Consider the following 13,206-nt stretch of genomic DNA (forward strand, 5'->3'; position numbering starts at 1 on the left):
GTAGAAGAAAAATGGGGTTAGGGGACTAATCAAAGAATCAATCTTCTTGAATATTAATCAATCACAACACAAGCCTGGTAGGGATAATTTAGCAAATAAATATTCAGAATTTTAAACAGAATGCGATGGTGGAAAGTAAAAATCCGTATTTTTTAAATGTCTCACATTAGTCTCTTCTAACTGTTGCAGTATACAAGTTATATCAACAACAATAACAAAAATCATAAAGCATGTAGATAAAAACAAATACACAAAGTGCTGCTTGCTAATACTATTACTGCTATTATTTTATATGTGTTCTGTGTGCTAGGTATTGTTTTAAGCCCTTTGAATTAGTCATATGTAATTCCATAAGAAGTACAATTACAAGAGAAAAATAATTTAAGTATCTTCCATTTTAGAGATGAGTGGCTATGATACCCCCTCAGACAACTAGTAACCATCAGACAGTTTAAGGTAGTCTAGTGCTAAACATATGTGCATCATTATATAGATCAACAAAGGGATGATGTGAAGTTTTCTAAGGCAAGACAGATGAGTCCATCTTGATATCATGAGCAAGCACACACGAGGAAAACTAATAATCCCCAGGAGCTATCATATTTTTATTGCTATTATATAGAACAATAAATCTATTATTGTCTTCTTCCAAAAGAGCAGGAGAGAAAAACATTACAAAAGAGGAAAAAACATTAAAAGAAATTCACTCACTATAAATAAGAACAATCGCAAACACATACATTCTGTGACTACAGAACTTAGAAACAAACTTTCTATGCCAAAGAGGACTTTACTGAATGGGGTTCTCCCCCACCCCGCTGCCATATACTACCTACTATATAGTGTTATATGATATACTTGGCACTATAAAATCAAAGTTAAAATTTAACGTGAAAACACTTCTTGAAATAAAGAGCACACCATCCAAAGTGTTGTAATAGCTACAGCTAGTTTTTACATTCATTGAACTAGAAGATTCAAAACAAAAGTACAGCTACTAATGAACAGTAAAAAAAAAAAAAAAAAATGATTATATACAATAAGATATAAGCCAGGCTCCAGTGGCTCATTCCTGTAATCCTAGCTACTCAGGAGGCTGAGATCTGGGGATCATGGTTCAAAGCCAGTCCAGGCAAGAAAATCCATGAGACTCTTATCTCCAATTAACCACCAGAAAACTGGAAGTGGCACGGTGGCTCAAGCACTGAAGAGCCCAAGGACAGCACCCAACCCAGAGTTCAAGACCCATGACCGACGAGAAAAAAAAAAAAAAAGATATAGACCTATATGTTACTATCAGAAAATTCTAATCTTAGAAAAGTAATTCCTTTATTTCTTAATAATACATTATTACTGACCCTCAGTCCTGAAAAAAAAAAACATGAATCTATGAAAATGGAAAATGTCCTTAATTCAGCTGCTTTTAAAGGTAGTAAGTAGTAGGATGGAAAGCCAGTTATTTATCTCCATTTGACCAAACGATTCAGAATTCTCTAACTCTCTGCAGACCTACAAACTCTGCTTTATTTCCTATTTGAACATGCTAAATAAACTTATGAACTCAATCAAAAAGATTTAAACCTCAGGAAAAGGAAAATTGAAGAGTAGTGATCAATACCTAGGAGGAAAAATTTGGGCCTCGAAATAAATCATCCATGTCTAAGCCTCTTCCAAAGCTTTATTATGGGAAGAGTCTAATCAATTACCAAACACAAGGAAACCCCAGGTGATTTTTAAGTAAACTTAGAGAAATAATCCCTAACATACCTCTATTAAATCAAGCAGTAGAAGATATCAGTAAGACAGAACCTGAATTCAGAATCTAAATTAGGTATATCATAACCTAATTTCTGTATTTTGCTTTGTCTATAATGTTATAGACAACATATTTTAAAATATGCATTTAAAGAACAGTTTAAGTACTTTTTAAAAGTAAATAGAATAAATGCTTATTTTTATGCCACACATAAAATACAATTTAAACTAAAATAAAATTTAATCCCTTACCTTAGACCAAAGATGTGTGATTGTTCATAGTTGAATAAAGAACGAATCTTAGCTTCAGAATTCAAAATGATAAGCCTATCAATTATATCCTGAAAAAATAAAGACATTCTCTTGACTGAAACTATTCAAAGAAAATTAAATGAGCAAACATACATTTAGATCTTTGGTGATCTGATTTAGCTTGACATTGGAATTACTTGGAAACTATATGAAAATAAAATAACAAATCAATGCAGATGCCTGAGTTTTATGCCCTGATCTTCTTAATTAACTGCTTTGGGTAGGGCCCAAGCATCAGAATTTGTAAAATTTCCTGACTGAATCAAATGCTCAAGAATCATGTAAAGAACCAGGAATTTATACCACTTTTTAGAACTAGTAAACAGATCATATAGTTGAATAAAGATAAAACTACCAAAAAAAACAGTAAATTACTTTGAGAAAAAATATGAAGTGTACAAAAGTGAAGCACTAACGATGGGTCTGAAAGCTTTTTTTTTTGTCAGTCGTGGGGCTTGAACTCAGGGCCTGGGTACTGTCCCTCAGCTCTTCAGTTCAAGGCTAGTAGTGCTCTACCACTTGAGCCACAGCACCACTTCTGGGTCTGAAAGCTTTTATCCAGTAACTATTTAAGTTTTATTTAGTAACTATTTTCTACTAGCTCATGTAAATCATTGGTCTAGAGTAACAGAGGAAACAGAGATGAATGAATGGATAGACAGATGAGTGATAGATAAGTAGATAGGAGAGAGAGAGAGTGAGAGAGAGAGATTAGATAAATAGACTAGATAAGATAATGGATGATCAGCCTCTACTTAAGACTGGTTAAAGGCACTAGTATGCCTTAGATGAAGATTCTAGAGTTAATACTCTTAAAAGTTCTCCCAAATGTTCCATTGTATTATCAAGATTAAAGCCAGTAAAGAAAGTATCTAAAGACCAGCTATGCCAAGTACTGACACATGGGTGAATATTCTCTAGAAGGTTTTCTGTACTATCCTGCTTTTGTGTACATATCTGGGGATTGGTTTAAGAAATATATTCATAAACAAATAACTTTCTTCTCTCATTGCTGAATTTCTTGACCAGGAAACTTAGTTCTTCCAGTGAGTTTCAGGTCACAATATTTCTGTGACTCATAGGGCAAAGGAAGGTTTTACTAGACAGTAAAATCATGTAAAATTTACTGAGACCTTTGAGAATGATGACACCACATAAATAAGAGCCAAGGAAATGAAGTATATGAAGAAGAAATAAGGCGTGTAACTCAAAATCACTATTCAAGCCATTGCAATCCTGGCTTTGGAGTAAACTCAACTTAATAACAATTAATACTTAACACTTAAGAATTCAAGATATCTGTTCTACAGGTATCTTTTAGGAATGTGTTAACAATTAGCATAAGAATTTATTAGCATAAGTACATTAATGAGCTAACTATGAGAAACAAAAAGAATTATTTTTCAAAGATCTATCATTGTGTTCTGCTTCCCAGTTGGCCGCTCCTTTTTTAAACTTTAAGATAAAAACTGAGCTACATAACTCATTTCATGTTTCTAGTTTCTCAGTCCCTCCCACTCTCTTCTCTGTCTTCTCTGATTCCCTTCTCTTCCTCTCCTCACTAAGCCACAGAAATGGAGCCATTAAGCTCTTCTTAACTTGTCCAGATACCTGGGTACTATTACACTGGTAGGTTTTGCAGGCAACATGGTAAAAGTTATTTACTGTGTTATTCTTCCAGGAGGTTGATATTTTTACTGATTAGTAATTACTGCATTTTCAATGATATGATCAATTGTTGCTACTTTTGCCGAAGTCAAACATCATAGAACAAGCTAGATTTATGTAACACTAACCTTCTCTATGTGAGCCAAGAGTAATGAAAGTTAGTTCCATACATAGCAGTTTGTGAAATGATTACTACAGACTTTTTTTTTTCTTTAGAGAGGTATTAGTATAGGTAAATAAAATTAGCCCAGCGATCTGAATACAAAGCTAAGATTACCTGATGCTGGGGATACTTGGTAACATTAAAGTTCTGTTTCTGATTCTAAGAACTAGATATAGAAGAATAAAAATGATTGAAAGAGGTCTGTGTGCCCAACAAGCTAATGGAAGAGTAGATTGCAGCAATCCATCAGTGATAATGCATTTCCAGAGAACAAATGTTACAGTAAATAATTCCTTCTTCAAAGAGGATTACTTTGATATATGACCACTTAGGGAAAAAACCGAAGCTCCTGGGAAAACTGCCGTATGGACAGCTTGTTTCTAAGTACCATCTCATGTGTCAGAAAGGGAACAGACTTCCTAAGTCAAGAAGCAGCAACTCAGCAATAAGCTAATGAAAGCAAGGCTGGAGTCTCCTTCCTTTAAAGCAGTAGTTAGAAACTCTATGTCTTTTACAAAGATACTGGCCAGCTTGAAAGAACGTATTCAATTATCTAGTGGGACATGCCAAAACCAAGGCTAAGTAGATAAAGAGAAATTCGACATGAAATAAATATGCATGTGAGTCCTTGTGCAATTCACTATTCTCCCCATCACCATGCTGGTACCATCTGACTTTTTAGAAAACAAGCAAGTGTGAATTTTGAGGAATAGATCAGTTACAAGGCTTTAAGTTTCTTGTACCCAAAAAATGGACATTCATATCCTTTTCCTCAAAACCTGTAAATATCACACCCTTTAGGGAAAGAGTCTTTGGAGAGGTAAATTAAGTTGAAAAACTGAGTGATTTTTTTTTAAGTTTTTTGGTTCTGTTTTCATTGGGGGTACTGGTATTTGGGCTTAGTATCCATGATTGCTCTGCTTGTTTGTTCATCTGGTGATTTACCACTTGAGACACACCTACACAGCTTAGCTTTTAGGTCTGGAGACTTGAGGACTTTCTGCCCAGGTTGGCTTCTAACCTAGATCCTCCTAATTTAAGTTTACTTAGTAGCTAGGATTACAGGAATAAGCCAATGGTGCTTAGCTAAATTAAAAATCTTGATATAAGATCATCCCATATTATCTGGGTGTGCCTATAAGACAATGAAGAGATTTAAGACAAAGAAGTTGTGATAGTTATGTAAAGACAAAGGCAAAAATTGGAGTTAGTCATCAGTAAGTCATGAAATGCCTAGGGAGTAGAGACACAGAAGACGAGGAAGCAAGGAAAGATTTTTCCCTGGTTCCTCAAGGAAATGTTTAGCTCTGATACACTTTTGACTCTTGCCCATGAGCTCCAAAAGTTTCTCCCACTTTATTTTTGTGTGTGATAACATTTAGCATACACATATACATATATATATATATATATATATATATATATATATATACCTTTTTAAGAAAGTTAAAATTTATCATACAGTATTGCTCATTACAAGCACTGAGTTGTAGAATAGATCTTTAGGACCAATTTATATGGTATGACCAAAACTTGTCAATTTCTCCACTATCTACTTATTTGCCTCTCTTCCCCTGCCCCAGCCATGGCATTCAATAATCTACTCTTTGCTTTAATAAGTATGATTATTTTAGATTCAACATAGAGGTGGTTGGGGCTGGGAAGGTAGCTCAGTGGTAGAGCACTTGCCTTGCATGCATGAGGCCCTGGGTTCAATTCCTTAGCACCACATAAGCAAAAAAGAAAAAAGCCGGAAGTGGCGCTGTGGCTCAAGTGGTAGAGTGCTAGCCTTGAGCTGAAGAGCTGAGGGACAGCGCCCAGGCCCAGAGTTCAGGCCCCATGACCGGGCCCAAAAAAATAATAATAGTACCTGTCCTTCTCTATCTGCTTTATTACACAGAGCACAATGCCCTCATTTAGCAAAAAAGAAAAGTAAGGTCTAACGTGGTGAAGTTCACATAACTACTTAAATATTAACTATAAAACAGATAAGAAAGACAGAGATGAAATTACAAATAAAATACAAGTGGAAAAAGCTTAGGAATATGAGAGAATCTAGATTAAAAGTTTAATGATAGAAGTACCTGCCAGTCATAGTCAATGTACATTATGTAAAAATCAAACTATGTAACTTGAGGGTAGTGATGGAATGGGGAAAGATGGGGAGAGAATAATGGAAGGGGGACAGTGATCAAAATACATTGTAATAACCTAATTTCTGGAATTGAAAACGCTTTGTCCAACTACTTATTAAAAATAAATATTTTTTAAAAACATGATGATAAAAGAAAACAAGTACCTATCTTTATATTTCATTTGGCATAACATCAAAAGTTTACTACAGAAAAAAGGTGATTTTTTTTAAATATGTATATTTAGAGTTAACAAAAGTTAAGCATGTAAAAGGGCAAAAGCCTTCATATAAATAGTAAGCACTGAACAAAAGTCTAGGAAAAAGTAACAAGTATTAATGGAATTTCAATATCAAAAATTGTTCTTTAATATGCATATATTTACACATGTATGTTTAATTTATATTTAATTTTTATTTAATTCATAAACTTAAAAGAAAAGGAACTAAAAATCACTTAATGGTTCAATTAAAATAATCATCTGGATAACTTCGTGAGTATGTAAGTCTCAAATTAAATAAATATGCACATACTGCCCTAATGGAGCAATAACATAGTAAAATTTAGAAGAAAATGTACTCTTTGAGTATAATTTCCTAATTGTATTCATGTAATTCATTATCCAATGAAACAGTAACATTGCTATCACTAATCACATAATGAGTCATGTACAACTCCTTTATATACTTACAATCATTCCAAGTCATTTTCTTGGTTGGTGAGAGTTCAGTATTGTATTCTGATAGGTTTGGGGACTATTATATGGCTAGTACCAGTCTCCATTGATAATTCAAAAGAGGGTAATTCATAGGTCAAAAGACAATTTGGCCTTTAGGTGACAATAAAAGTATTTTTTGTTATTTTTAAATTACATATTTACTACTCATCTCAAATAGTAGACATTTATAAAAAGGAAAATTTGAAAGAAAGTTACTCACAATAATACATGTTGGAACTTCACGAAGGGAATATTCTGCTTTGTTAGGAAGATCTTGATGGCCTACAAGCTCATAAACAGCAGGATAGGACAGCAAGTTCACGAGTTCTAGAAAGGACTGGGGCAGAGGACAGTCACTTCATAATTCCTTCTTTATCAATTATCACAAAACATCATTAATGTAAAATTTTATAGCTGTATTACTATGAGGCCTAAATCTTTTTTAAAAATCTGGTTAATTTTGGAAAACAGTATGGAGGTTCCTCAAAAGACTCCACATAGAGCTCCCCTATGACCCAGCAATCCCACTTTTGGGCATTTACCCATATGATCACAAACAAGACCATACTAAAGCTAGCAGCACAACTATGTTTATTGCAGCATTATTTACCATAGCTAAGATATGGAACCAAACCTCAGTAGATACATGGATCAAGAAAATGTGGTATATATACACAATGGAATTCTATGCCTCCATAAGAAAGAATGGCATTGCCCCATTTGTTAGGAAATGGAAAGACTTGGAAAAAATTATATTAAGTGAAGTAAGCCAGGCCCAAAGAAACATAAGTCCCATGATATCCCTTATTTGCAATAACTAGGATAGGTCTGAGACAAGCAGAAAAGGTCAGATAAGTCGATGTTAGGCAAAATGAACCCCAAGATAAGGACTCAAGTGGTTTTTCTTTCTTGCTAGTGTTTCTAACATATTTATAAGGTGATTTTTTTTTGTATGTCCCTCCCCCAAAGTATAACCCCTGTTTTCACTGTATTTGATGTTGGTATAATTTGTGGAGGGGAAGGGAAAAAACAAATCGTTTAAATAGGGATACAGGTGGACCCATTGCAACAATGAAATGTACAAGATGCTATGTCAAAAAATGAACTTCACAACTTTGGCTGGGGTGGGGGTGGTGTCAGGGGCAGGGGGTGGCATGGAAGGGCAGGGATGGTAAGAGGAAACAAAGGAGGAGGCAACAACGCTTGATAAGAAATGTACTCATTGACTTGCTCATGTAATTGTATTTTCACAATATACAGTATTTTCACAATAAAAACACTTATTAATAAAATTTAAAAATAAATAAATAAAATCTACCCCAATTTGAAATATTGTATATGACAGATATAAAATAGTATGTAAGGGCTGGGAAGGTGGCTCAGTGGTAGAGTGCTTGCCTTGCATGCATGAGGCCCTGGGTTCGATTCCTCAGCACCACATATGCAAAAAGAAAAAAGCCAGAAGTGGCACTGTGGCTCAAGTGGTAGAGCACTAGCTTTGAGTTGAAGAGCTGAGGGACAGCGCCCAGGCCCAGAGTTCAGGCCCCATGATCAGACCCAAAAAAAAAAAAAAATAGTATGTAAAATGTGTAAAATACAAACAATAATCTACAAACTGACAAGACAAGAAATATCAAATATTTTAGAACCTATGTAAGAATAGGAAAACACTTTAAAATGGTCTATATCTCTCTAAAAGTTTGGCTCTGAAAAAAAAAAGGAACCAAACTGTCATCTTCACTTTTTGTAATTTCACATCTGATATATTAAAAAAATATATATAAGAGAATACTATTTCAGGACTCTAAAGTAAGATAATAAAGAGATAATAAACACTATATTCTTGCTTCCAGGCCTTAAGATAATCTTTTTTTAATTTAATATATTCACAGAAATACTACTAACATAGATATTGTAATTAATTTTTTAAGTCACGGCTTTTTGCTTTCAACACTGGCTCATTTTCTTACCAGGTTAATCTCTGCATGGAATTCTTAAGATTCCTTGCTCCAATTTTATCTGACTAAAAGCAACATCATTTTCTCAGGTGTACTTCATTCTATGACTTGCCAGTTCAAAAACATCCAGTGATTATCCATCACTGAACATCAAGTGTAAATGCCTTAAAGCTTGACTTTCAGGAACTTTTACTCGTTCAGATCCCCCTACTCTCACATCTCATATGCATCCCTTTCTACCTTTCCCCAGCATGGAGTCCAGTTAAGCAAACTTGCCTGGGGGAAGCTGTCACTGTACAAACTTTTCTTATCCTACTAACATTCTCCTTTCATCCTTGCCTTACTAAGTTTTTGGATTGTCAGTCTCTCTTTTTTGAAACGATTCCAATTAAGTCTACTTCTAGAAGCCCTGAATTCTGAAAAGGAATGTGTATCTATATCTTACATAATATTCAACATATTTACTTGCTACTATTAAGGGTTTTTTAAACATATTTTCACTAGAATCCAAAGTTTGGGAGTCAGACCAACTGAGAATTGAGATTCCATTTCCAACTAACTAGAAAGAAGGAGTATTGAAGTGTGTGATGAGAGGCAGGGCATTTCATGACCAAGAAAGCCAACTAGTAGTTAAAGACTCCAAATTTGAGACCTAGTATGAGGGGGGGAAAAAATCAAAATTTTTAAAGAAGGTGAGAGTCATAAAGTACTTAGAAAAATCTGAACATAGTTAAAGTCAGCATGAACTCCATGTGCATAAAGTCATTTCTGGGAGACATATTTCAATTTATGTAATATTTATCAAATCAAGTAACTTCTTACCTTTTGACAGCTTCGGTCAATAGGATCTACTGGAATAGACCTGGGATGGATTACTCTAACATCATCTCTTCCACATTCAAGATTGGACCATAATTCAGCTATAAGTGCATTAATAAACCCTAGGAAAAATTTTATTTCATGTCACATTTATGATATCATATTTCTTTGGATTACTGTAATCTCTGTGAAAAGACTGGTCTGCTGTTATAAAAGGTATACACCTGCATCTCTTATATGAAGTAACTCTTGATAGAAATGACTAGCACCCTTATATATCTTTATGATATTTCCTTACCATAAAACTCTAAGGAATAAATTCCAGGAAACCATTTTACAGGGAGGCTGCTGAATTTTGAGGTCTGGATTTTTATCATTTGGCTAGTAACTTCTCTTTTCAGGTCTTCTAAAGAATATTAAGAATTGAATGTTGCTTTTGCAAATGGGCCAACAATGTAAGACAGTCTAAAAGGTTTAGGGATTGGAGACAGAGAAATGAAGGTACCAGAAGGCAAGGAAGGCATCTAAAGAAATGTATTTCCTTACTTAGACATATGTGCTTTTGTAATTCTATAGGCTTAAAACAATTCTGAATTTCATACTTTTGTTTTGATAGTCTTGAAATTGTTGAGGCAAATACCTAATAGCTAAATGAAAATTAATATTTAACCTGACTATGAAATCATTACATCTGTGAAAAATCCAGCCATACACAAAAGTGTAAAACATCTAATCATAAAATAAATACACATATAATAACATTAGACAAATAAGAGTCACAAAAAAGTACAGGCTTTAAGAATAAGAATGACAGAGTTCACAGTCTGAATCTGCTAGCTTATTAGATATACATCCTTTACCATTTCGTGAAAAGTATGATAACATAAGGCTCAGAAGCTATTTGACCATGAGTAAGGTTTGAAATTAATTCTAGTCTTCAAATGCTTCTATTATAGTGCTCAGGTATACAACATTATATGGATCTCACTCTAAATACAAGAAAGAGTAATGGTTTTGTTTATGACAATTATTAGCCCCCAAAATCATGTTTTATTAAAGTAATACAAATTACTTCAGAAAAAAAGGTTACCACATAGCAAAATACTTTTTATTAAAAAGAGACTAAATAGTGATCATGAATGCTATGATTCATCAAATATCTAAGCTTTGAAATTATAACCAGAGCTTCCCTACTAGAACTTTATCTTATTCAGAAATCTTAACATGGCATACTGAACTCCCAGTGCTTTAATTTCCTACAAGTTCAGTGATATTGGAGAATACACACTGACAGAAAACTTCAAAGATAGTAATCAAAGCTATATGAAGAAAAATGCTTTAAAGAAGAGAAGATTCTTTAAGCATCAAGAATTTCCATTTAGTTCAGTAGATACCAATGTTCAGGAAGAGAAAGAGAAAGAGAGAGAGAGAGAGAGAGAGAGAGAGAAGAGGAGGAGAAGGAAACAAGGATGTATACATTTCAAAGAAAAACTAATTTCCAGTGAAATTTCATGGAAGAGAAAAGCTAACGAGGAAATTCTGTAACTGCCTATAAACCTAACTTGGGAAAAAATATTTGAATCAAATATCATGCTCATGATCACATGCTTAAATTGTCAGTTGGCTTGATCATTTTTTGAAACAATTATAATTTTAAATAACAGAAAAAAACTTACCTGAATTTTGTAGAGCTGCTGCACCTGCTGCTGTTGATGCTACTTGTGAAACCAGCACTCCATAGCCAAACTTCTTTTGCCTGTTTATCTAACAACAGAAAGATAGCAATGGGAAGTATAAAATAAAACAATAAAATAGAATTTAAAAATTAAAACCTGCATGGTAGCATTTTAGGAAACGTTATACAGCCATTCCAGCTTTAAGATTAGACTAGTAGACATATCTTCATAAAACAAGTTACTTTGCCTGGACTACCTTTCTTCATACATAAAAAAATGACTTATTAGAAATAATACTGAAGAGAGTGAAACTTTTAACTATAAATTTTATTATCCTACTAGTATTTTTATATTGGTATTAGTATATTTTATGTTTACATTTCATTAATAAATTTCTTTATTAGTAACTCTATTGGCTGGCAGTTTTCAAATAGGCTTTGAGGCGGTCAGACAATTTTTTTAATGATGATATCTTCTTACAGTGACAATAATTTTTTAAGGGAAGGTTATTTTTATTGCTAAGAATGGAAACTAAAACTAAGTCTAATTATTAATGTATTAGCATGCAAAAAAAAGTATTAAAAATTTTCTTAAATAACTTTCTATCCAAGAAGAATATCCTATTTTTATTAAGGGTAGAGTACATAGATGAGTATAACTCACAGGACAAATGAGAACAAGGAAATGAAATATTATAACATGTTCCTTATCAGACTTTGGATTAAACCATGATGGCTTAATAAATGTTTGGCTTCTAACCATTCAGAATTTATAATTTTAAACCTTTCATTTAAAAAGATGTTTTAATTTTTTTCTTTTAAAATATAAACCATACATTCATTTCTAAGTGCAAAAGTACAATTACAAAGAAATTAAAAGACCATGAAAAAATTAGTCTGGGGGGGGGGGGGGAAAGTATAGTCATGAAGAAGGGAGGGCAGGGATAGTAGGAGAAAACCAAAGAAGGAGGCAACTGCTTGATAACAAATGTACTCATTACCTTGCTCATGTAACTGTAACCCCTCTATACAGTATTTTCACAATAAAAAATCTTATTAAAAAATTAGTCTATTTCTCCAATTTTCAGTTGCTTATATCTTTACAAATTTTCCTTCCTTTTCTTTAGTTTTTATTTTAAATACAATTTTATTGTAAAGATACTGTACAGAGAGGTTACAGTTACATGAGGAAGGTAATGAGTCTATTTCCTATCGAGCATTGTTACCCCCTCCTTTGTTTTTCCCCTACCATCCCTTTCCTCCCCACCTCCCCGACTCCCCCCCCGCAAAGTTGTAAAGTTTGTTTTCAACATAGTGTCTTGTACATCTCATGTTACAATGGGTCAACCTATATCCTTATTTCAGCATTTTGTTATTTTCCTTCCCCTCCCCAAATTAGAAAAATGTATATACAAGATGTAGGACATCGGAATCAAATACAGTGACAACAGGGGTTGTACCATGGGGGAAGAACATACAAAGAAAAGGTCAAATAAGTCGATGTTAGGTGAAATGAATTTATAAGGTGATTTTTTTAGTTGCTTTGTATGTCCCTCTCCCATGGTGTATCCCCTGCTTTCACTGTATTTAATGTTGGTATAATTTGTGGAGGAGAAGGGAAAAAACAAATCATTTAAATAGGGATACAGGTGGACCCATTGCAACAATGAGATGTACAAGTCATTATGTCAAAAAACAAACTTTACAACTTTGTCAGGGGGAGGGGAGGTAGGGGAAGAATGGGAAGGGTTGGGAAGGAGAAACAAAGGTCTGGGGCAGGGGAAAGTGTAGTTGTGAAGAAGAGAAGACAGGGATGGTAGGAGAAAACCAAAGGAGGAGGGAACTGCTTGTTAAGAAAAAGAACAACAAGAAAGATAAAATCTCTTGTGTCCCTACCTTGGGGTTCATTTTGCTTATGATCAGCCTATATAGTCATATGTACATAGCTTTTGACCTATTCTGCTTGTCCTAGAAATAAATATGCTAGTTATTGCAGATAAGGGAAA

General features: G+C 33.8%; 1 protein-coding gene across 2 annotated transcripts in view; it reads right to left on the minus strand.

Annotated features, from left to right (window-relative positions):
* Positions 1–13,206, minus strand: part of Tbc1d32 (TBC1 domain family member 32) — a 137,312-nt gene that overhangs the window by 65,240 nt on the left and 58,866 nt on the right. For both annotated transcript variants that reach the window (XM_070015344.1, XM_070015343.1), the window contains exons 19-22: positions 11,202–11,289; positions 9,529–9,647; positions 6,969–7,085; positions 2,008–2,096 (exon numbers count right to left, since the gene is read on the minus strand). In XM_070015344.1, coding sequence (XP_069871445.1) covers positions 2,008–2,096; positions 6,969–7,085; positions 9,529–9,647; positions 11,202–11,289 — 413 coding nt within the window. The remainder of the gene's footprint in view (positions 1–2,007; positions 2,097–6,968; positions 7,086–9,528; positions 9,648–11,201; positions 11,290–13,206) is intronic.

This window comes from Dipodomys merriami, unplaced genomic scaffold, assembly GCF_024711535.1.
Source record: "Dipodomys merriami isolate MVZ:Mamm:240054 unplaced genomic scaffold, mDipMer1.0.p SCAF_112, whole genome shotgun sequence".
NCBI lineage: Eukaryota > Metazoa > Chordata > Mammalia > Rodentia > Heteromyidae > Dipodomys > Dipodomys merriami.